The following is a 24,604-nucleotide window of genomic DNA, read 5'->3' as shown; positions in this document are numbered from 1 at the left end:
AGACTCAGATGTGGTTGAACGATAAAAATGTGCTTTTCAAGTAGCTTCGTGTAAACACCAATGACCGGGCGGCTGACGCACGTAGATTATCTTAGTTCGCTCTCACCCAGTCGGTGTTGTGGTCCCTGTTTTGCAGTGGAGAAAATGTGCCTCACGAACCTCGGTGCGCTTGTTAGGAAAGGCGGCGGCCCGGAACCTGCGCCCCACTGCCGTGCCGGGCCGCGCCCTGCCTCTGTGACCCACATCCCCCGTGCACACTCGCTCTCTCGCAGGGAGAAGAGGCTGGCGGAACTTTACCAGCAAACCACCTGCTTCTCCTTGCTGTGGAAGATCTACAACCTCAACTACTTCTTTCACTACAAGTACTACGCCTACCTGGCCGCCCTGATGGGCATGAACGCTGCCCTGGAAATGCAAGACAACTTCCAGGTAGGTGCCGCCGTGGCTGCCGCCTAAGTGTCTGTTCCTCATTTGGAGAGCCTGGCGAGCGCCCGCTGGGACCGAGGACCCGTGGACAGAGTGCGAGCCCCGGCTCGGACCACCCTGCGGCCAGCCGTCCTCCTGCGCGCTGGCCCCAGGGTCCCTTTATGTGCCCAGTGATCTTTGGAAACCTCAGCCAGCTTTCACTGCTATGGGTTGTATCTATGGATACTATCAGGTTAAAAAAAGCAAAACCACGTATTTCAAAATATTTTTTTTTAGATTTTATTTATTTATCTTTAGAGGGGAAGGAGAGAGGGAGAGAAACATCAATGTATGGTTGCCTTTTTGTGCGTCCCCTGCTGGGAGTTGGCCTGCAGGGAACTGGACTACAACCCAGGCATGTGCCCTGACTGGGAATCGAACCTCGATCCTCTGGTTTGAAGGCCCGCGCTCAATCCACTGAGCTACACCAGCCAGGGCTCAAAATATTTTTAAAAAGTGGTAAATCTATCACGTATTAGCACAATCAACATTTTCACAGGGGAAAAAAGCTGTATTTCTCCAAACAAAAAAATGCAGTGAGCAGAGTGGCCTGTCGTAGGTTTTTGTAGGAGGCGGAGTCTCTTTCTGCTCCTGCCCTCACTCCCTCACATTACTCTCCCCACTAAAGCTTCCCGATGCCTGGGAGACAGTGAGGGTGGAAAGGAAGGTGGTAAAGGAGAACTCCCTTCAAAAAGCTGAAGTCACGACTCACGTGCCAAAGGTTTTGCCAGATTGTTCGCTGAGGGAACCGCCAGTTCCAAAGAGAGCTGCATGTTTGCATGGATGCAAGAGTCCTCTAGTCCAAGGGCAGTGATCACGTGCGCTCCCCCGAAGCCTTTACATTTCTATGGGAAAGAGTCACTTCCTGCACTGTCCATTTTCTACGACAGCCGGACAGTGACGTTGCAGAGCCCAGAGACAGTGAAAGGCAGGGGTGACGATGGGGAGGGGCTGGACAGGACACCCACCAAGTTGCTGGGGTTTTTTTTGTTTTGGCCCATTTTGATCTTTTACTATTTTTCCTGACACAAATAATGCCTTGATATTATGCAACAAGCTTTGACCTCCATGTGTCCTTCCTGAAAGGGTCCCAGCGACCACACTGGGAGGCCCACTAGCGTAGGTCACAGACTGGGAAGTCTTTGCCTAGAAAACTCCAGGAGACAAGATCAAGCTATTACTGCCCTGACTGGTGTGGCTTAGTGGCTTGGGAGTCATCCTGCAGAGTGAAAGGTCACTGGTTCAATTCCCGGGCGGGGCACATGCCAGGGTTTCGGGTTCGGTACCCCGTTGGGGTGTATACAAGAGGCAGTTGACTGGTGTTTCTCTCCCACACTGATGTTTCTCTACCTCTCTTCTTCCCTTCTCTCTAAAACAAACTAAATAAGTAAAAACTTTTTTTTTAAAGTCGAGCAATTATTAAGCTAAATCCAGCTCATTTACTCAGAGTGACCTGGTTCCTTTATAAAAGTCCATCAAACCTGGGTTTTTCTTGGGCAAGTAGCTCTTCCCTGGAGTCCTCAGTAATGGAGCGATGCAGCTGGGGAGCAATGCGCCTGTTGGAGGCTTGAATTCCCACCGCGAAGCCCCTTTGGCCCACCAGGACACGTGGGGCCTTTGCCAGGCCCATCACACCGGACCGCTGCCTAGTCCGGCCCACCTCTCCCAGCTCCTGGCGCCACCCACTGGCCACTTTGTGTTCCTTGGACACCTTTGATCCGTCCTATCCAAGGTCTCCATCCTGGGAGTTCTCTCTGCGGCAGGAAGGGGGGGCGGTGTCATCCCCTGACCTTGACTGGTCTCTGTGCTCACCAGTTTGAAGGCCACCTGCTCAGTGATGCCTTTCTCGACCCTCTCACCCATTCAAAATCTAGCCTGTCGCCCTGTCTGAGGGGCTGATTCCCATCTGACGCTTTCTGTTTTGGCTCCTTTGTCCGTGGGTGGCCTGTGCCCCCCGTGAGGGCAGGTGCCTTGTCCCCTCAGCTGCGGGCCGAGCTCCCAGAGCAACACCTGTCACCGCGCAGGCGTTCATCACACATTTCTGAACACACCGCTTTCCTTCTCCTAGACGCGGAGGCTTCTCTCCTCGCAAAGCATGGGGGAGGCGGGGCCCAAGGTCAAAATCGGAAAATGAATCAAAAGACACCATTGAGGACATAAGCCTCTCTCATCCTCCACCACCTCTGGCTCTCCTTCCCTTCTGGGAGCATTACTGGTACATGCTCTTAAAAAGCGGCCCAGCCTTCTTCATTGGGTCAGGCTGCAAACGCAACACGGGCCTGTGAGACCAAATTACGCATCGCAGAGGTGCGGGGAGTGGAGAGTGTAGTCCCTCTTCTCCCCCGTCCCCCACCCCCCGCCCTCTTGTCCAACCCCTTGAGTGGGCAACTACCACCTCCCCCGGGGGCGGTTCCCTCCTGGCTTTTTTTCTTCTTTGTCCCCCCACATTTTATATTGTTGTTCAAGTAGAGTTGTCTCCATTTTCCCCCACTCCAAGATTTTTGCTATGTGATCTCATATCTGTATATATAAGCTCTCACTTTCATTTTCTTCACAAAAATTAAAATTCTTGTTGAAGGCCCCTGTGGGCAAGAGGGACCCTCGAGCTTGTCCCGGAGGTTCGGTGAAGCGGAACCAAATTTCATTTCGGTACTGATTTAATTTCAATACCAAGGCCCACGGCTTGGCCAGCTGGCCAGCCCTGGTCCCTAGCAGACACCGAGCGACATCACTTAGGGTTCCGTCTCGATCCCGCCCCTCCTCCCCCCGACCGGCCATTGCAGATTATCAAGGCCTACCTGGAGTACTCACTGCACTGCCAGCTGGCTGGCCACGAGGACGTGTGGCTCAAGTATGAGGTCATGGCCATGGAGCGGATCTTCAGCCTCCCCAGGACAGACGTGGCCAGTGAGATCGTGGCGTACGTGGCCGACTCGCTGGGCTACACCAAGCTCATGATGGGTAACTTGGACTTGGCCATCGACTTAGGTAAGGGCTGGCCAAGCGGGGTGGGACGTGCAGACATGAGCTGTACCCGGAAACACTCTGGACCGGTTTTCTCCAAAGGCTACCGTGCCCAGAAGCTGTGGGCACTGCTCCGGTGCCCCAACCAGCAATATAAAGTCCTCTGCTGGCTCAGTAAATGCCTCTTGCTGAAAACCAGGTATTTGTTTTCAAGCTTTTTCCCCAAATGCGGGGAGGGGGCTGTGGGAATGAGTACTCTGGCCTCACTTCACACTGGCTGCAGGGTGGGTTGGGGAGGGGGGTTCACAGCAAGACGGACGATGTCACCGGTCATCAGTCATCCTCTGGGAACCTCGCTCTCTTCCCAGAACCCAACCCCACTTAGCCTTTCTCATCTGGTGATTCTGGCCAGTGACCGGAGACTATCAAATTGTCGTCCCCACTGTGGGAATGAGGCCTCCACCCAGAGAAGCAATGCCCGGAGACTGGCAGCCAGTCCTAGCGTCCCTGCGTGGCCTGCCCCTGCTCACACTGACACAAAGCCCCCTGAAGCACAGTGTGGACTGAGAGCCACCTGGAGAGTTTGGGTGGGCTTGAAGTTTTGGGGTCACACTTGGTCCTGAATTACCGGGTGGGACCAAGACAGGACCAGGGCCCAACCTGACGCTCTGCTCCGGCCCCTGCGACCCGACCGCAGGTACAAGCCAATGATCCAGGTGCTGGGGTGGCTGTGGGACCTGTCCGTGACCGAGGACCACATCTTCAGCAAGGCGTTCTTCTATCTGGTCTGCCTGGACATCATGCTCTACGCCGGTGTGTGCAGTCCGGGGCCTGTGCAGGGCGCCGGGGCGGTGGGGCGGTGGCCAGGGCTGGGGTCCTCCAGTCACGAGGCTCCTGGCTGGAAGGAGGCGTGGGGCAGGGAAGGAGCGAGCCAGCATTGCAAGCTGAGGGGCATGTGGAGGGCGCAACAACTGTGAGACCCGCCAGGGGTCTCGGGAACCTAGTCTGGAGCCTGCCGCGGGCCATGAGCTGCCAGTCAGAGTGTCCCGTCAATGTGCACACACGTGACAGGGACTGACAGTGCCACCGTGTGTCCTGGACCAGAGCGTTTACGCACTCAGCTACCCTGAGTGATGTCACACTGGAGAAGGAAAAGCCGTAGCCTGAGCCCTGGCACCTCTTGGGGACTGAGAAACCCTGACACCCCCAGGCTACCCCAAGCAGGCAGCCCTCAGCGTGTGTATTAAACCGTGGAGGCCATGCCAGCCTGGCCATCCCCAAGTGATTTGGAAAGGGGCTGCAGGTGGGGGAAGTGGGGGTGGGAGACGGAGACGACCTGGGTGGTGTGGAACCTGCCCCCTTGGGCTTGACAGGGAGGGCTGGTCGGGACCCCGCTCCTGCCCAGTCACCATGACAGAAGTGTGTCCTGGCTGCACACACGTCCACAGAAGCTGGGCTGGACCACCACGGGCAGTGCAGCTGCGTGGCCATGGCAGTGCTCGGGACAGGAGAGCAGAGGCCCCACCCCCCGGAGGGGCCAGTTCTCCTCGGAGCCACCCCACCCGCCAGCAGCCCCGCCTCTCGCTCCCAGGCTTTACTTACAGGGCGTTCGATGAGTGTGTGGACTTCATCCGTCTCAACGAGGACCACCGGATCCTCAAGTTCCACAGCGGGATCCTCCTGGGGCTCTACTCATGTGTGGCCATCTGGTAATAATGGCAGCCCATCCCCCACCCCAACTCTGAACACGCTGAATCCCGAGATTAAAAAAAAAAAAGAGGGAAGAAAGTAAAAGTGAAAAATATCCCCAAGGCAGACTGAAGGCGTCAGAGTGGACTGATGCTGGGGGACCACTAACCAGTCCATGCCCCTCCCCCAAGACAGAAGGGAGATGCCGGCCCAGCTGTATCCCAGGCAACTGGCGTCCCTTCTGCCCGGGTCCTGCTGTGGTTCCCCGGGGTGGCATGGAAAGAGCAGCGGCCTCTGAGGGGGGCTGAGGTCTGGGGGAGACGGACAAATAGCAGCACTCGCTCCCGGACCCCAAGACCTAGTCACACTGAAAAACACTGTCAGTAGCGCTGGTGTGCAAGGGTATGGCTGATGTCTGCAAGCAGGTGGGCTTCCTGGCATTGAGCCCCAGGCTTAGACGGACCCACTTAGCAGCAGGCTGTTTGGAAAGCTACGTCCTCCCCCGTGGGGACAGAGAGATGAGCAGGGTCAGGCCCAGGTGCTGAGGCGCACCTGCCCTATTCCTCTCCCAAAGTCTCCAACCACCCAAGTTCCTCCTCCTCAGCAGAGGAGGCAGGGCGGCTGGGGAAGAGTGGGGAGGCGGGCTGCTGTGGAGGAAACTTGCCTCAAAGGCAAGTTCAGGGCTGAGGAAGAAGCAGTCCAGTACCCCGAGCCCCAGTGAGCCTGAGGCTTCCTCCTTCACCCCATTCCTCACCGGGGAGGAAGCAAGCCCTCAGCCAGGGCCTCGACCTTCTGGAGGTCAGCTGAGAAGGCTCCCTGCATGTCTTCCAGAGCCACACCCCAGGCTGGGGGCCGTTCGCTGTTCCACTTCCCACCTCTGGTCAAGGACGTAGTCACGTCGCCCGATACTCAGAGGTTTCGTGAAGAGGTTAAACAACAGTGTGGAGATACTCCCACGTGAAGGGCCACAAGCTGGCACTGACCCAGATTTGGATAGAGGTCTCTCATGATCAAAATTCCTTGGGGAAAATTAAAGTCCAAAATTTAACTATCCTTGCCAGTTCAAGTGCAGAGATTCAAGTTCAAAGTCAAATTCACTTGCCTCTGTGAGTTAAAGTTCAAGGAGCCTGAAGTTTGAAAGTCATCCCGATTTCTTAGTCTTCTCCGTTGTTCCCACAGCCCCGGACCAGGCCACTGCTTCTCACACTGGGGCGGTGGTGGGAACTGGAACCACTCGGTGGGCTTATCAACGCTGATCCTGGCCCCGGCCCCACCCCACCCCCAGGGTCCATCTGACCCGCGTGCCTGAGTTGGACCAGAGAACTCGCATGTCTCAGGGGCATCCACGTGACGCTGACGGTGCCAGGCTGTGGCCCACACTTGGAGCGATGCTGGCCAAGGGTTCCCAAGGATGCCTTTCATCCCAAACCATCAAAACGTTCTGTCCTTCCCTTGCTCCCTGCCACGGGATGTCCACTGGCCGGGCTCCCAGAGGCCCACCTGCATTCAGGGACCGCCCCCCGGCACGCTGGGCTCAGAGCATCCGCCCCCCGCCAGCGCGATGCTGACTGCTCTTGTTCTTCCGCGGTGGTGTAGGTATGCCAGACTCCAGGACTGGGACATGTTTCAGATATTTTTCAACAAAGCTAAGAACTTTGTGCCGAAAAGGACGCCCTCGGCCCTCTACTTCCTGGGCATCTGCGCGTTCACGGAGTGCCAAGTCCTCCATCTGCAGAAGGAAATTGAAGAGGGCGCAGAGAATGCCCAGGACAGCGGCGTGCAGCTGCTCAAGGTGAGGCCGCCCGCCGGGTGCCGGGGTCAGGCGCTTCATGGACAGGAGCGTCCTCGTGCCCCTCTGGTGAGCAGGATCGAGGCTGCCTCCATGCTGTGCAGCCTCTCAGAGGCTGTCTGCAGAGCGTTCGGGCCACATGCACCCACGTCTTTACAACACACGCCCCTTGGTCCCAGTGGTGCGTCTCCAGGGAGTCGTCCCGAGAAGGAGAGGGTGCAGTGTATCATCCTGAAGGCGCTGATCTCAGCTTTGTATCATCAAAACACTGGGAGAAAAAATGTTAAGGTTTTTTTTATTTATTCATTTTTAGACAGAGGGGAAGGAGGGAGAAAGAGACAGAGAAACATCCATGTGTGGTTGCCTCTCATGCATCCCCTACTGGGGACCCGGCCCACAACCCAGGCATGTGTCCTGATTGGGAATTGAACTGGCGACCCTGTGGTTTTCAGGCTGGCGCTCAATCCGTGGAGCCACACCAGCCAGGGCGAGGTAGTGTATATAAAAACTAACGGCCTTCTCAAAGAAGATGGGTAAAGTCAGGAGCGATGCATTTAAACACTGGGCTACTTCCTGCTTTAAAACCCCGAATTTCTGACATTTCTTTCATCAACTGGAGTAGCTGGCCACCCGAGGCCCCACTCCTGATGGGCAGCCACAGGCTCAAGTTGACACGGTGACACTTTGGGCACACTCTCCCTGGTGTGACCCAGCCCCCTCTGCTGCTTTCTGCGCCTAGCCTCTTCTCCGTGCCACGCTCTGCCGACGCTGGGACTCACGGGCCCAGACGTAAAAGAAGCCAGTCATTGAAAAACATGCACAAAAGGATATTAAATGAGAAAAAAAGTGCCCTGCCATGTGATCAGTATGATCCCAGCTGTGGTGGTGTGAGTGTCAGTGTGCGTGAATGTGAGTGTGTGAGTGTGAGTGTGTGACTGTGTGACTGTGTGAGTATGCATGAGACTGAGTGTGTGGTTGTCAGTGTGTGTATGTGAGTGTGTATGCAGGAGTGTGAGAGAATGTATGTGAGTTTGTAAGTGTGTGAGTTTATGTGTCATTGTGAGTGTGTAAGTGTGTGAGGTTGTGTGAATTGAGTATATGAATGTGACTATGTGAGTATATAAAGGATGTGAAATAAAATAGTGGACAAGTATGTAACCAAACATTGGAAATCTTCTCTTCTGGGTGCTGGAGTCGTAGGTGATTTTCACATTTTTTGCTATTCTTTTCATTCCCTCCCCCCACACACACATTCTGAACAATCAAGTTCCATTTGTAATCACAGGGAAACATGCATTTTACAGAGTGGCTTCTGGGAGGGGCTGAAGCACCCACCCATGGGGCACCCTAGGCCCGGACCCCCCACCTGCCCAGTGTCCCCTGGTTGCCCCTCCTACCCCACTATGTCTCCGTGACACATGGCCCCACTGGCTGGCGTGTACCCGTGCTGCACCCAGACCCCCCGCAGAGGAGGTGCTTCCGCCCAGGCCCCCCCACCAACTCCCTGGTGCCGTGTTCTCTGCAGAAGCTGGAGAACCTGGTGTCTCAGAACATCTCGGGCACCATCTTCTACCCAAGACTCTACCACCTGATGGCTTACGTGTGCCTCCTCATGGGCGACGGGCAGAACTGCGACCTCTTCCTGGACACGGCCCTGCAGTTCTCCGAGGCCCAGGGGAATGTGCTGGAGATGGACTGGCTGGGCATGAGCCGGGTGAGTGAGTGAGCGAGTGAGTGCCCGTGGTGAGCGGCCAGCCCTGAGCCCGGCTTCACAGACGGGGAGGCCACCGTGGGCCCCCAGACTCCTCCTGGGAGGGAGGACGTGTCCCTAGGTCAGGTATGCGTACCTCCTCTTCCTCCTGAGTGCTCATGCGGCCCCCTCCAAATCCATGGAGCACGGTCTCCCCCTCCCCCGGCCCTCCCCACCTCACAGTGTGCACTGGACTCGTGTGCACCCCTTTTCTCCCCTCTCAGAGGGCAAGCCCACACGCAGCACCTGGCACAGCGCCGTAGACTCAAGATCTGGGGAGCAAGTGCGTGACAGTGCCTGTTCCGGGTGTGTACTCACAGTTGCGTGTCCGTAGCCTGGGTTCACAGGGCTCTGCAAGCCCGATGATGCGTGCCCACTTCTGNGAGCACGGTCTCCCCCTCCCCCGGCCCTCCCCACCTCACAGTGTGCACTGGACTCGTGTGCACCCCTTTTCTCCCCTCTCAGAGGGCGAGCCCACATGCAGCACCTGGCACAGCGCCGTAGACTCAAGATCTGGGGAGCAAGTGCGTGACAGTGCCTGTTCCGGGTGTGTACTCACAGTTGCGTGTCCGTAGCCTGGGTTCACAGGGCTCTGCAAGCCCGATGATGCGTGCCCACTTCTGGTCGGCCAGTCCGGACCGCCGTGGCCAGGAGCGCCGACCGCACCCATGCCCCCTTCGCCCCTCGCAGGAATGGTGGTACTCCAGCTCCGAGCCGACTGAGAACATGTGGCCCCTGACGCTGCAGAGTCTCCCGTCCTGGCACGCAGTCGTGTGCGGCCGAGTGAGCATGCAGGAGATCCAAAAGAAGAAATTCCTCATGAAAGTGAACATCCTGGACAACCCTTTCTAGCGTTTCCTGGAAGGGAGCAGCGGGTCTGGGCAGCCTCGTCTGCGACTAACCTTTCCCTGCGGCCAGCGCCTCCCAGGGGTTCCTGCAAACTGCGCCTGTTCGCACGGGGCCCTGCCGGTGGCCTGGGCCCGGCCTGCCCCCAACCCTCTCTCTGCACGCGCAGGGTCACGACCCACGGGGAAAGAGCAACATCACCACGGCAGACACTGGGACAGAGACCTGTCTAGTCAACCCATTAAAACTGAAAGTGTTCATTTTTAAATGTCCAGTTGTTCCATCTTCTCCGTGTAGCACATTACAAACTGAATTCTCCCCGTGGTCGGTGAGGGCTTCTCTGTCACGCCCGGCTGCGGCTTCCAGAGCCCCCGGGCCTCACGTGCCAGCTCACCGTGGAAGTGAAACGTGGAACGTGGAGATAGCAGTGATTTTGATGAGCAGTGGGTCTCTTTCCCATGCACAGACTGTGTGGGTTTTCATCTTTGACGAGGGGATAGCGGTCTTGCCCCGGTGGAGCAGCTGCCCAGGGCCGTCCTCCGTCACGGCCGCCCCCTGTGGGGGGAGCTGCTCTCGCCGGAAGCCTGCACCTCTGAGGGCCAAGGGCAACGTGTGTTGATGCTGCCGCAGCCCCTTGCACCACAGACCCAGGCAGCCGCCTCTGGCAGGGCATATGGGTTTTTGTTCGTCGATTCCTGTTGTGTCCTGGCCCTGGATGGGGCCCCTCGGACACATACCTCTTAATCACAGTGACTTCAGGGGCAGGGCCCACCCAGGCACCCCTTCAATAGGCCAGGGTTTGATTGTCCTTCTGGGAAGGGGGCAGCTGTGTATTTCTCCTCCATGAAGGAGGTTGGACATCCAGGCAGCACCAGGAGGCTGACCTGGAGGCCTGGGCCCCAGCCACGGTGCAGGGACGCCGGCCAGGAGAGCAGAGGGTTGGGTCCGTGTCGGCTGTGCCCGCCTCCCCACCTCTCTAGTTCTGTACATGGGCGGGCGGGGGGCATGATCCTCCCTCCTCCACAACTCCGCAGACGCCTTTCACTTCGTGTGACGGAGCCAAAGCCAGAGCGGGCAAGACTGGAGGCGGAGGGTGGGAGGCCGGCTGTCATTGGAAGTGCGGTGACGGGACTCCCGGGCTCTGGTAGAAATGCGGAGGATGGAGGCAGAAGGGAGCAAGGCTTGAGGGCAGTTTAAAGATTTTGCCTTCCATGTGCCTGAATCCAGAAACGTGTGCATCGGGCTTTATAGGAGCTCTGACTCTGCCACTGGCCAGTTACAGGACCACTGCGTCAGTTTCCTTGGGCCTAAACTCAGGTCCTGAGGAGGTCCCTTCCCTCCCCATCTGGCTGCAATTTCAAGGGGCGGCCATGGCATCCTCTTTCCGGCCAGCAGATGGAAGCACCCGCTCTGTGCAGTGGCCGCCCTGTCCCCCCCCCCACCTTCCGCCAGGGAGGAGCTTCTGGTCAACCCCTTCAAGCCTCAGCCAGCAGCATTTGGAACCGTTCCGGCTCCCACAGCCACTCCCCTCACTCCTGCAGGAGGTGCCGGGCATCAGGGTCTCGGGGGCATCACTTGAGAAGGTGGATTCTGGCTGCAGGTGCAGAGAGCAATGGAGGCGTGAACTTCCACCCCCACCCTGAGCTCTGCAGTAACCACACAATTACTTCGCCTCTCAGTTTCACACGTGCACCCTGCATGGCTGGAGGGTGAGCTGGCTAACTCACGACCCCTGCTGGTTCCTCCACTTAAAATTCTGTTGTTTGCCTTCAGGACGCCCAGTTTCCTCGCTGGGAGCATGACATTTTCCAGGCCTGGCTCCCCACCAGGTTCAGTCCTGCGACCCCAGCCTCTGGCTGGTCCCTCCAACAGAAGGTCTCTACTGGAGTCTTCTGGGTGTCTCCCAAATCCTCCAGCCCCGAAGCACTTTCTCCCAGCATGCCTCGTGGGTGGAGTCCATCAGTCCATCCTTGTCATTCCCCAGCGGTTGTCTGTCCTTCCCCATCCAGCTGCTCTGACGAGACTGCGTGGTGCTCTGTGTCTGGGGTTGCCTCCTCTCCGAGCTCCCCAAGGGCAGGGTTCTGCGCCCTCAGCTCTGCCTCCCTGGTGCTTGGCACGGGGGAAGCATATGAAGGCCACACCCTCGCTCCTGGACAGGTTCCATGGGGTTCGCAGGAGCGCCTGGCACCGCACAGTGTGGCAGCAATGAACGAACACACGAGTGATGGGGGGACAGGATGATGGGGTATGTGCCCTCCACCCCATGGATAGCGGCAGTCCCCAGGGGGCAGAGGGGTGTGAGGAGGGTCCGTGAGCGTGTGCGTGTAACCCAGCTCATCCTCACCCCCATGTAGTCCAACGGAGGGGGTAGTCCCTCTCGCCCTTGAAATGTGGTCCGTGTGGCCAGGGGTCTGCATCTCACATGTGATGTGACTTTAATGAAAATGAGTGGTAATGGCTGCGTGTGGCCCATGTGGGGGCGGGGGGCGCGCCGTGACTGCAGTAGCCCCCAAACGGTGCCATGGAAGCCCGGCACAGCGGCCAGGCCCTGTTCTACAGCAGGAGCTCAGACAGCAGGGAGCGCAGAGGGGTCGGCAGGGGAGCGGAAAACGCATCGGGTGGATGAGCCAGCCGCTTGTTCCTGCCGCTACCGCCCTCCCAGGGCGCCTGCCCGGCGTGTGCTTCACCATGAGCCGAGGTGAGTCGACGCCTCCCCACCCGGTGTCTGGGCTACTCCCTGTTTTCAGTCCCTCTGCCTCCATGGGAAAGGACCGAGTTTTGCAGGGACTTGAACGCCTGCCCACGGCCAGGGCGGAGGCCCGAGCATGGCCTCGGAAGAGCCCTCCTCTAAAAGCCGGAATTGAAACAGACGTACAGTTTGCAGCAGAGACCCAAATCTGGCGTTTTCTCCCTGGGGCTTGTCAGAGGACATGGAAGGATGCCCGTCATTTCCAGCCAAGCTATTCTGTGCTGAAGTGACTTCTCTCCCCCGGGCTTTTCCTCTGTGGCCCCACCTCAGTGAGCCAGCGTGAGATCATTGGCTCAGCCCCCTCTTCCCGAGCCTGGCGTGTCCTGAGGTGTCCTGTGTCGGGGGACACCCATGGTGTCAGGACACAGAGCAGGGGGCCCCTCGCTAGTGGCTTCACCTGTGTGTTTGCCAGAGGTCTTTCACGCTCAGCGGCAGAGAGGCTCCAGCAAGCTTCTCAGACACACGTCCCCCTCTGCTGGGGCCGACGTGTGGGGCAGAAAGGCCGGCTTTGACTCGGGCGCACCCAGGAGTGTTCAGAGCAAACATCTGGCCTGCTGCTCCGTCCAGGAGAGCAAGGGCGGGGCTTTGCAAGATGTCCCACATGCCTCTGGGCCCAAGCACACCTTCTACGAGATTCCCTATGAAGTAAATTTATGTGCCTTCTTATCTAGTTGAAAGAAACTCTGTAATGAAAAAAAAAAACACACACACACCACAAAAACTCTCTCCAAAGCCACAGAAAGCAAGGAGGATGGACCTGGATTCAAAACTCCAGGTCCTTGGAGTCCTTCCTTATCAGGCGAGGGACTCTTCAGGCCCTCAGCAAGCCAGCCTCAGAGGGTGCTGTCCCCACTCCCACAGGTACAGACACCGGAGGTCATTTAATGCCCTGAGGGGCCAGGAAACCAGGGCTGTGGCCGCCACACACTCTGGAGTGAGCTCCAAAGCAAATGAAATGCGACCTGCCAGGCTTCCTCTTCCCAGATGCAAGGAGATCAAAAAACAAAACCCCCCCAAAAAACCCCAGCCCTTCCTCATATTCCGGAACGCTGCAGGCCTGCTCCACAAGGCCCACCACAAGGAGGGGACAATGGTTTTCACATCCTGTTTGCAGGCAGAACCGAATCGGGAAGCAGCAGCTCCCGGGGGGGGGGGGTACTCCCCGAGGCTGCGAGAGGTGGGTTTCCTTCCTTGCAGACACAGCCAAGGCCCCAGCAGGTGCCAGAGCAGCCCCGAGGCCCTGGCCTCCCAGCCCCGGTCGCTTTTTTTACAGACCAAGTCTCAGCCAGGCTTAGGGCCACGGCTCCTCCCCCTGCACCCCTCGGCCTCAGGAAGGATGTGAGTAGGAGCACTGGGCTCCGTGGCTGTTGCCCCCACCCCAGACCAGGGGCCGAGTATTTCTAAGGCACCAGGAAGCTTGTCTCATCCTAGGCTGCCTTTGACTTGCATTTGGCTTTTGCTTCTTCCATAGTCCAGAGGGACAGATGACTGTTGCTGTGTCACGCACGGTGCGCAAAAATGAGAAACCCAGAAACAACCTGAATGCCCAGCGATTCAGACCTGCTTTCACGTGTGACGGTCCATCCGTGTAAGAGAAGACTCTGGGGCGGGGGGCAGGTGGCGAATAGCCAATGGCCTGTCCCTCCCATGCACGGGCACGCGGAGGGGAGAAGCACACTGCAGGGCGCCGTGACCCCATCTTTGTGTTTGAAACAGGCACGGCCACTTTCCAGGGACCCTGTCTCAGTCCCCGTTTGAAGAAGCCAGTTGTGAAACGTCCTTTTTGAGACAAGGAAACCTGAGTCTGAACCGGGTGCTATAGGACGTGAAGGGCTTGTTTACATGCGTTTTTAACACATTTCCCTGAAGTGTGACAAGACATCATGGGCACACACGGGAAGGCCCACTCTTTAGAAGATGTGCCCCAAAGAACGTGGCAGTGAGCGGTCAGGATTTGGGGTTTGGTGTCAAAGTCATTCAGAACAGAGGAATGAGACAAGAAGCATGGGTGACATCACTGAAGTGGGCCACACTGCATTCTCTTCTTTCATTTAAAGTCCTTCATAGTGACAGATCTGGAATACACAGGAAAAGGTGGGGGGAAGGGCGCCAAGGAGTGGATGGTCAGTTCCTGACACCACCTGGCTCTTCAGTCCATCTGTCCATCTGCACCCAGAGGGTTCAGAGGCCAGCCGTGGCCCTGAGCCAGCAAGCGCTCCCTGGGCCAGAATCCACTCTCAGAAGTAACGGTGTCATCGGCGGGCAAGGTCGCTGGGCGGCTTGAAAACAGCCCCAGCAGCAGCAGGCAGCTCCCCGAGACCTGGCTCCCACGTGGGGGCAAGCATGCAGAGGGGAGAGCCCGCAGAGCCCCTCAGTGGGCCCGGTCACGGGAGCTCAGTCCCCTGGGGACCCTGCCAGAGAAAGTGACAAAAGCCAGGAGCTTGTCCTGCAGGCACAGCAGTCCCTGCAATTCACGGATCACTGGACAACTCCAGCGAGTTATTAGTAAGACACTCCTGGTGGCACAACTCTCAGCAGACAGACGGTGTTGTCCTCTGACCTGAGAATGAGGGCCGCACGCAGGCCCCCGTCTCTCCACCACCTGACCTGACCGCCACCTCCCTCATCCCTGGGGCACAGTGGGGAACCACAGGCAGGCACCCCGCCCGCTGCCTGTCACCGGTTTGTGCCGATGAGGAACAGAGGCCTCTCTCTGTGTCAAGAGGGTAAGAACAAGGCCTCAGGCACTGGCTGGGCCTCCCTGTACGTCCTACACCCTACGCCTGACACGGTCTTTCTAAAAGTGGGTTTGAGGTCAGATCCGGTGTGCATTACCCAGGTGCCGTAGAGAGCAAGAAACGGCAAGCACCGCACATGCGTATTCAGTCATTACGAGGTCCCCTTCCGTCACCCTGGGGGGTGAGCTCCCTGGGGAACACACCTCATGCACTGTGTCCTGACACTTAGCCCCAGACACAGACCTGCAGGGCGGCTGACCCATGCAGCTGGCCCGCCAGGACTCAGCTCCTGCCAGGCACCAGCTGGGAGCTGCTTTCCGCACAGAGGACGCAGCAGCCACCGAGGAGCCGAGTCCCGGCCTCCCCGGTGCTGATGCTCCCGGAGGGGTGGCAGATGAAGATGGGCGTCAGTGGGCAGGAGAAAACCAGAACAGGGATCGGGGGCTGAGGAGAGTGGGCTGGGCGTGAGGCTACTCTCTTTCACACGACAGAGGTCCCTCCCAGAAGGTGGCACTGGGGCAGAGCCTGAGCGGAAGTAGGGGAGCAAACCCCCAAATCCACAGTTCCAGGGAGGTGGGCCCCCCCTCACCCCGGAGGAGGCAGGCCAGCGGGTGCTGCTGAGGTCCAGGGAGGCTGCTGGCGGGCATGGGATGAATGACAGGGCCTTCAGTTCTTTTTCCACTTAATTCAAAATGAGCACGCAACACAATTCAGTCATTGAAAAAGATGTATTAAAATATTCACAAAAGCACAACGATTGACCAAGGAAACAACAAATAATGGACCTGGTGGGCTACCCTAGGGAGACACAGTCCCACTGAGCAGCTACAACGGGTTCGGAATTTAATGTCTAAGTCATCGCGTTCGGGCACTGCCACACAGAAGTCACGTGTACTTTTACGAGGTCTCCTTCTGCCAGTGAGACGCGGAAAGGACTCTCTCATTTAGAAGCAGCCCCACTGTTGCCATCTGTGGCCAGGGACAGGACCTCGGGGACAAAGCGGGAAGGGCCCCCAAGACCCACAACAGGTGGTATGAGGAGGAGGTGCAACCAAGTGTGAGCCACTCCCCCAGAGGAGCCTGTCCGGGAGCCAGGGCGGGGGTGGGGCCTCTGCCAGGTGCGGACCCATGGGCGGGGGTAGGGGGGGTGGCTGGCTGAGTGGGGAGGTCACAGGTCAGGCAGGAGGCATACGGGGCGCTGAAGGCAGAGAGGCAGCCGGAGTTGGTGGGTGTTGGGAGTGCCTGCAGATGCTGTGGGTCGGAGGGGAAGTGGGTGCTCTCGCTGTCACCACCAGGAGGGCCACCAGGAGTGCCCAGTGCGCTCACAGGGCCTGGGGAGGAAGGGGGAGAGGAGAGGGCCCCTTTTCCCATAAGAAGCGGTTGTCAGGGCTGTCAGGCAGCGTAATACGGAGACCGCACACCTGGCCTCGAGACCAGGTGTGTCCTTTCCGCCTGGAAGACAGAGGCTCACTAGAGCACTGTTTGTGTCCGTTTGGAGAGTGCAGACAGTGCCACAGCCCGCCCTTCCCCTTCCCCTCCCCCGGCCCCAGCGCACACACCAGAGGGCTGCTGACCGGTCCTGTTTTCAAACTGGATGCAGGAAGTTCGAGGGGGCGAGGGGGACCGGATCCAGGGCCCCGCGGATATGTCTTCGGACAAGCACTCGCATCCCTTGCTGGCGCTGGGCCCGTGAGCCAGGCAGGGGGTGCAGGGCCGGCGGATTCCGGCCACACACAGCCTGCAGCAGCCGGTCCCCAGCTGCAGGACACGGCAGGTACGGAGTGTGACTGCAGAGCCCCTTCCCGGGCCTGCAGAGGGAGTGTTTCCTCGGAAAACGGAAGACCACCAGTCTGCCGACGGCTGGGAAGCCCCCCTGCCCTCGCTCGGTTGTTGCCACACGGCAGCTTGATCTCTAATTCCTGCTTCAGGCCCCTAAGGGTCCCCTGGGAGCCCGGCCTCCAGGCTCCCTCACAGGAGGCTGACACCCGCGAGGAAAAGGAAGCAGCTCACGGCCGACCTCAAGCTGAAGGGGAGAGAAACGAACGTCCCCACGTGCCCCGGCATGTCCTCGACCTCCCTGGAACTGCGGGCTTTTGGAGCCCTTTAAACGAAACCAATGCTTTTACTACCAAGTAATCCCGCCACTGGAGGGACGGCCAATATAGATTAGGGTTTAATGATCTCACTTCGCTTGTCCTTCCTGGGAAAAAGAGAAGTTTCAGGTTTGAGGTGGGGTGGGCATTGCCAGTGGGACAAAACCAGTTACCGGGAAGGACACCCGAGCTGCCGAGAGGCCCTCATCTCGTTGTCCACCGCTCCCGCCCACGGGGACAGATGTGGAAAATGAACAAACAAACAGGAAGAGAAGATTCCCAAAGTGGAAGCACTAACGCTACACACGTGCTGACCTAAAAACTGAGCCAGTCTGTAACCTCAGGGGTCAAGAGGCAGCTTGAAGCTAAGACTGACGCTTCGGAAAGGAGATGAATCCCGAGAGAGCGCTCTGGGCTCCTGCTGACGCCCCCCCCTTCCTGAGACCCCGTTTCTCTTGCCTTAGAAGGAAAGGAACCTCCGCTCCTTGGCTGTGCGGGGACCCTGGTCTCCAGCAGGAGGACCCTGGGAAGAATCTAACAGGCACCGGCCCCACTCCTAGGCAAGGCCTGTGTCCTTCTCCGAGGACATGTAGATGGCATTGGCTTAAACTGCCGAGGAAGGCCCGACCTTGGTCCGTCCCCTACGCTGCTCTCGCTACCACAAAGCAGCCGCTGACGTGGAAGGAGGAAAGCATTCGAATCCCAGTGCACAGCAGAGAGAGTGAAATGCTCTGTGTTTCAGAGAGAAAAAACTTCAACAGAAACTTCTCAAATTGTCCCCAAATGGCATAGCTCACGGTGTCCCCTAAAAACTACCACCCAAAAGTCAGAGCGGGCAGTGGGTGACAGGCCATCCCAGGCGTGTGTCCCTAGGTGTGCCTTCACTCTCTGACCACGATAACAGCTAAGACTGGTTCAGCCCTTGGGTGCAAGGGCCATGTCTGTTGGGACTCAAAAAGATGGTTACGTCTCCGTGAAGGCAAACCACACCCAAGTGACCGAGACCAGGACGCTGCCGAACTTCCTTCCCCAGCTGCACATGACCCTGGACGCAAGGAAGCTCGAAAAGCAGCCAGAAGGTTTGTATTTACGCACATGAAGACCATCTCCTCGGCACGCACCACCGGCTCCGCGCTTCAGAAGATTAAATAGAATATTTACACACGTCCTCTGTACACATCTCCAGCTCCTTCCGTGTGCTTGTCCTCGTCCAAGGCCACAGGTGGTGACGGGCTGCGTTTCCACACCAGAGTCCAGTGTGACTTTGTCTCTTGCTCAGGACACGGCCTGGGCCTTGTCTTAATTTTTCCGGATGTCCGCGTACACCACGGACTCAGACTTGTTGACCTTGTCGCTGCGGGGCCCGCCGGAGTGGTCTAGCTGCGCGTAAATGACGGGGCCCTGGGGAAGAGAAGTTGGGTCAGAGGTCTGGAAACCTGGCGGCCCCATCAGGGGCCGGGGCAGGGGCCGGGGGGAGGGGCAGTGTTGGGGTTCCAGAGCGGGATCCCTCTTTGGAAGGCTTTCACGCGGACTTCTTAGGAACCCCCTGTCCAGGACAGACTTGAAAACGAGATTGTAGGGAACTGTGAAATTTCCACTTGGAAACTTCTGGAACAATGCCTTATTCCTTCTCTGGAAATTACCCTTGTCTTAGATGACCTGGCACAGAACCTTCCCGCCCCTTGTCATCGGGCTCAGTGTCTTCTTACAGAGTGAGACAGGCACTCCCGCCAGCCCGAGACCCACTGGCACAGGCGCCCCGAGGAGCCAACACACGCGCTGCCACCCAAAGACACGTCTGAACCAGTCACTTTACGCAGACAGGTACTTAAAACGATTTCCAACATTCTTCCATGTGCCTCCTTCTACTGCGATTCTTTTAGTCTCATCCTATCACAACCAATGAGAATACTGCTTCTTTGACATCTAAGATCATGTAACTGTTTTTCCCAGTTTAGAGTAAAAAACAAGGCAGTGGGCTCTGTGGACCTGGGAGGGAACCCCTGGATGCACTGGAGTGGAAGGGGCCAGAGGCGAGCTGCCAGGTGCCCGCTGGAGAGCCAGGGGAGCCAGGCTGCCTGGGGCGGTGTGTGGGGGGGCGGGGTTCAGACACCTGACAGGTGGCTGTACATGGCAACCGCACAGCCCCAGAGACTCTAAGATTACAAACGGCAACAAGAAAAAGCAAAAGAGCCCAAAGTCAACGTGCCTCCTGGTGACGGCTGACACTGTGCTTAAGCGTTCAGTTCTGAAATCGTAAGTTCGGCACCTGAGCGCGTGCAGTTTGCCATCAGCGCCCTTTCTGGCCAGAGCCCAGGACCCCATCCTTCCTCAGTGTGTGAGGTGGGAGGGATCCCGTGGGGTCCCGGCACCAGCTCAGCTGTAAGGGCTTTGCACTGGTGCTTCCACACCTGGAGGCGTGAACAGAATAACACAGTGGGGCTGGCCCCGGGAGGGGGGAGGCCGCCACACCCGCAGCCCCGTGGCTCCTGGCAGGCTTCCACGCTCAATCAGTCTCTCATATAGCAGCTAACAGTGGCGTTGCACCTCCTAGGGCTGTGGCCAGAATTCAGCGAGACGCTGTCTACGAATTGAGCCATGCCTGACACTGTTGCTATGAGCACCTCGTTACATAAGCGCACTTAGAATGCACCGAGGTAGCTGATGACGGGAAGCAAGGGGCCAGGCTCTGTGTGTGTCTTCTGTCTGCAAGTGACGGGTGCCCCGTGTCCGTCACAGGCGTGTAGCCTCACATTGCTCCTACGGAACCAGAGACCCCCTGTGTGCGTCTCAGAGCGCAAGCCCAAGAGGGAAAGAAGTTTAAAATAAAGCAACCGCTTCCTACTACAGCTGGCCCTCGAACAACACAGGTCTGTACTGAGTGGACCCTCTCATTCAAACGTTTTTTTCAACAAATATCCTAGAAAGGTTTTTTTGAGCTTTGCAACAATAAAAAAAACAACCAGATAAACTGTGTAGCCTAGAAATATCAAAAAATTAAGAAAAAGGTATGCTGCAAAGGCCGGAGTACGTGCGGGCTCCAGTGTAGTCTGTCATTTTCCGCCATAAAACATGCACAACAATATCTGGGCAGCTCGACGTAGTTAAGTTATGGGGGAATCAAAAGTGACCCGAGAGTTTTAGGCAGCACCAAGCATCGGGGCCCCTCCCCACTCCCCCACCTGTACTGGGACCAGAATGAAACAAAGCGATCTCTAGCTAACTGACCCCTGGTCGCAGTCACTTCCAAGAACGGGACTGACCCCGAAATTAAGTTAACGAACTCCCAGATAACAACGCCCCGTCATAGTTCATAAAGACCCCTCGGGGTGTCAGGGGCGTCCGTGGGAGAAGGGGCTCATTCCCTGCGACAGGCCACACAAATGGCTGCAGGACCTTTCTGAAGGCCGACCTGGTGTTTCGTTACTGATGCTGAAAAAGGACAATAAATGGACACAATGGCGGAATGATCCCCCAGAAAATGCCCGAGTGTGGGCTGGGCGGGGCCCTAGGAGTTCCTCTCGGGACATGGCTGGACTCTGGCTCAGGAAGGGCGGCCAGGTCGGGCGTCGGCCCTGAGAACAGGTGCGCTGGGCACGTTCACTCACTGAGCAGTGGGCCCCTTCCCTCCTCTGCTCAGCTCCCTCTGGAGAAACAGGCCAGCTCCCGAGAAAGGACCCTCAGCAAGAGAAAGGTCCCCCAAGGAAGCCAGCCACCGCTTTAGACAATCAGGGCAGCCCACTGCCCGGCGGGGGCGCTATCTCCGTGCAAGGAGCTGCGACCAGGTCTGAGAGCCTCAGGGGTGCACGATTGGAGAACCAGGGTCCCTGGGAGTTGGAGCAAAGCTTCCAGCATGATACAGAGAAATCACACGAGAAAAGGGGAATTCAAGAGAAACAGAGCAAAATCAAATATCAGAAGGCAACTTGAAAAAAATACATCTTGCAAAACAAGAAAGAACGACAGGCTCCTAGAGATGCAGCCACGCACCCAGGAAAACAACAGGTTATTTCGATCAGAGAATAAGAAACGGCTCTCGAGAGCCCGTCGGGGCCAGGCCCGGCATCCAGGGTGGTCACAGGTGACTCGCCATCTTCACCCGCGTGGTGGGCGTGTCTCTCTCCCTGCTGCACTTTCTCAAGAGGCGGAAATGGAAGTGGCACTTTCCCCGCCCCAGGTCCCTGGACGCCCGGAGGGTGAGGCCAGTGTGAGGGGCCTTTCACACGCTACCTCCCCTTCCACCCCTCACAGTGCTCACAGCGCCCACAGAGCCCACAGCAGCTATGCCCGGACTTCCCCAAACAACCGGGGTTTCCTCAGAGTCTCCCTAACCCTGCGGGACAAGAAGCTGCAGCGGAGGAGGGCCTGGTCCGGGTGCTGCTTTCTCTCCACCTCCCTCCGCAAACACACAAATACAGATGTTTTTGTGGTGTGGTCCTCCCCCCAAAAGAGAAATAGCTCTTGAAAATTTTTTTAAAAGACAGTCAATAATAAATACTCAGTAAAAGTCAGAGAAATCTTCTAGAATGAACAAAAAGAGCAAAACAGAGATAAATGAAAAAAACTAAAGGATCGATCTAGGACATGGTCCAGTTCCTATTAGGAATTTTAAAAAGAGAGAACATGGAAGGAGGAAAATTTCCAAAGAAAAACGGAAGAAAATATCCTAAAACTGAAGGACGTTGTTTTCGAATCAAAAGAACCCAGTGAGTAGCCAGCCCAATGAGTTTTTAAAAAACCCCACAATTTTGTGAGATTTCAGAACAGGAGGAGTAAAAACCATCCGGAGAAAAGGGCGACACACCCAGCCCCACCCGAAGGGACACGAGGCAAGGCCGCCACTCGTCACTGGAAGTGGGAGAGCCAGCGGCGCCTCAAACGCAGGAGGAAAGGGATTTCCAACCCGGAATCCTCGCCAACCAGACCCTGGTCCGAGCTCGAGGGAGGAGACAGCGACCTCCGAAGGGCTGACAGCCAGTGCACCATCTCCAGGCGCCACAGGCCAGGGTCTGACGCCCGTCCCCGGGGGCCGAACCGAGGTTCCTGCTGGGGCTGCACGGCCAGCCCGCGCCCTGACCTTTCTAGCTCCGCCGAGGATGCTGCCGCGCTCCGGGCTCCAGGCGCAGCCTCCGCCGGCACAGCCAGCGCCTGTCCGGTTCAGACCGCCCCGATTCCGACCCCTGTGCTTCCACTGGGCCCACACAGGTAATTCAGGAGACTCCGCGCATCTCAGGCCCGTTACCCAGCTGCAAGGCCCCTTTTGACTGGAGGGGTCCCATCTCCCACCGGGCCCACGGGCGAGGATGCGGGCATCTTCGGAAGTCACTACTTCGCCTCAAAACTTGTATCTCCTGCGCCCCCTTTCTCAAGAAGTTATGGAGGACACCTTCCAGTGCAATAAAGGGCTGCACCGAACAGGTGAAGACTTGCAGCCCCACGGCAAGGGGTAAGAGCAGTTCTTAGCAGGGGAGGCCAGCACGATGGCTACCCGACAGCGCGGAGCTCGGCGGAGCCCCGGATGCCGACAGTGGCGGCTCCGGGGACACAGCGCCCCCAGCAGCCGAAGGAAGGGAAGTGCAGAGGTAGCGATTCTGTGCTCAGACCTTGGAGTCTGAGAGCTCTGAGATGGAATGCAAATACGTACTCTGAAAACAAGTGAAAACACAAGGCACACATTAGCTCCATAGACACAAGAAAATTGCACGAGGAAGCAACTGAATGCGGTACGACGGTGAAAGGGAACAGGCTCGCCCCACGGTGACAGAGAGCTACCTAAAGACAGTGAGATGGGCCTCCGGGGAAGGGGCAGGTATGCGCCTGGGAGGTGTGCGTGCACCGGGGAGGGGGCTGGGGAGGAACGAACTAAATTCTTATTTCCATGATATGGAGTCAGTCGATAAATTGAAAAAATATAGAAAGAAAATATGAAGGTAAATACCAGGAGAAATGGCTGGAAGAATGGAAAGTGACTGGCTATTATTTCTGTAATTTTTTTTTCTCCTTCTCAGACCCAGTCGGGTGGCCAGAAACGTCACAGTTACAGCCGCGCAGCCGAAGGCGGCATTTCCCATGAGGCCAGCCTGCGCACCACGCCCCCAGTGCCTGGGAGCTCTCCTCGGTACCTCCTACAAGTGGAGTCTGCACCTCTCCGGGCTCGCCAAGCTTACCAATCACTGGGCCACAGGCTGACTTTCAGTTTCTTGTAAAGAATTCACAGAAAATAATTTTTCTGTTTTATTACCAATACCCAGATCAACCTTGTCTCGCTAATTCCTGCACCTCAGGGTGGAATGCAGCCCGCTGGGTTCCTTTCCCTGAGCAACCAATGAAGACTCTCGCACATCTGACGGAGCCATCCCGAGGCCACCTGGGAAGAGGGGGCCACACCCGGGTGAACAGTCTGTTGGTGGAGCCTGACTAGGGCAGATCCTTCTCTGCACGTTTTCGTGGGGCCCTCCTAAATCGGCTCTCTTTCTGTGTCCATCCGTCCGCATGTCCGTCCTTCTGTCCCGGTGTCACGGCTCACACTCTCTCCCCCTCCCGGGGTAGTGGCCGTGCCCGGCTGCAGAACGCAGCCCAGGGGCAGTCGCCCGTTACCTGGTGAGATCCAGAAGGCAGGCTCTTTACTAGACCCTCTGTGTCGGAGGGGGACTTCCGAGGAGCCTGCTTAACCGGTGACACACTCTCTGAGGTGCTGCAGCTGACAGGGTGGCAATTTGGAGAACAAATGTAAAACAAAAAATGTTTTTAAATAAACGGAAATGAAAATATGGAAAAGCAAGCGACGGCAAGGCAAAGGAACAGATGTGTAAGAACAAAACACAACAAAACAACGGTATCAAAACAACCAAGTATCTTGACCCTGGACCCCTGCTGCTTGTTGGGTGAGCGTGAGCCCTTTGCCGGTTTCCAGTAATGACGTCTGCCGGGCGAGACTCTGGCTACGGTGAACGTGTAAGCTTGCTGCTCTGCCCTTCCCCCGCCACCCACCTACCTTTGGGATAGAGATTTAGGGGAACAGGCTGTCCCTTCTCCCATGAGCATCTAAAGGGAACCTCTCCTGGATGCGTGTCAGAAGTTACAGCTGCCCATCCAGGCTCGCAGTCTTGGCCGTCTGGTTCCCTCCATTCCCAGCTTCTTCATGTTTTGTTTTCCTGCCAAAAACCGGACTGAGGGCCCTCCCCCTCCCCCGGGGAGGTGCGGATGACTGGAGGCTGGAACCAGGTCCCAGGGCTGAGCTTCCTCGTCCCGGGAAGTGGGGCCAGGAGGTTACTCCTTAGGGGCCCCCCAGTGAGACGTGCCCTCAGCAGAGCTCAGGGGCCTGGGGAGGACCCCACTTAAAGTGTCCTGGCTAAGAGCGAAGTGGGCGGTGCATCCCACTAACTGTGCCTTTAAGCACACCCCCCTTAAAGGGCCCACACCAAAACGGTCTGGCTATTCTAACATCACTAGGGGCTCGGTCATTCACAGTACAATTCACATAAAAAAAAAACCCAAAACACACGCAAACACAAAAGCATT

General features: G+C 57.3%; 2 protein-coding genes across 3 annotated transcripts in view; one reads left to right on the top strand and one right to left on the bottom strand.

Moving 5' to 3' along the window:
* ADCY10 (adenylate cyclase 10) overlaps positions 1–9,751 on the top strand; it is a 50,667-nt gene extending 40,916 nt beyond the window's left edge. Inside the window, exons 26-33 of the mRNA XM_037035153.1 lie at positions 273–429; positions 3,249–3,453; positions 3,532–3,628; positions 4,127–4,242; positions 5,021–5,138; positions 6,715–6,910; positions 8,433–8,621; positions 9,348–9,751. Of these exons, the coding sequence (XP_036891048.1) occupies positions 273–429; positions 3,249–3,453; positions 3,532–3,628; positions 4,127–4,242; positions 5,021–5,138; positions 6,715–6,910; positions 8,433–8,621; positions 9,348–9,509 (1,240 nt within the window). The 3' untranslated portion in view covers positions 9,510–9,751. The remainder of the gene's footprint in view (positions 1–272; positions 430–3,248; positions 3,454–3,531; positions 3,629–4,126; positions 4,243–5,020; positions 5,139–6,714; positions 6,911–8,432; positions 8,622–9,347) is intronic.
* A 5,952-nt stretch (positions 9,752–15,703) lies between these two features.
* MPZL1 (myelin protein zero like 1) overlaps positions 15,704–24,604 on the bottom strand; it is a 35,702-nt gene continuing 26,801 nt past the window's right edge. Inside the window, exons 5-6 of one of the 2 annotated variants that reach the window (XM_037034908.1) lie at positions 23,681–23,783; positions 15,704–18,484 (exon numbers count right to left, since the gene is read on the bottom strand). In XM_037034908.1, the coding sequence (XP_036890803.1) occupies positions 18,383–18,484; positions 23,681–23,783 (205 nt within the window). In that variant the 3' untranslated portion in view covers positions 15,704–18,382. The remainder of the gene's footprint in view (positions 18,485–23,680; positions 23,784–24,604) is intronic. The other variant, XM_037034909.1, reaches the window with a different exon arrangement.

This window comes from Sturnira hondurensis, unplaced genomic scaffold (assembly GCF_014824575.4).
Source record: "Sturnira hondurensis isolate 20B ecotype Veracruz unplaced genomic scaffold, ASM1482457v3 Scaffold0022215, whole genome shotgun sequence".
Classification (NCBI taxonomy): domain Eukaryota; kingdom Metazoa; phylum Chordata; class Mammalia; order Chiroptera; family Phyllostomidae; genus Sturnira; species Sturnira hondurensis.
This window is presented reverse-complemented; position numbering and strand designations above follow the sequence as displayed.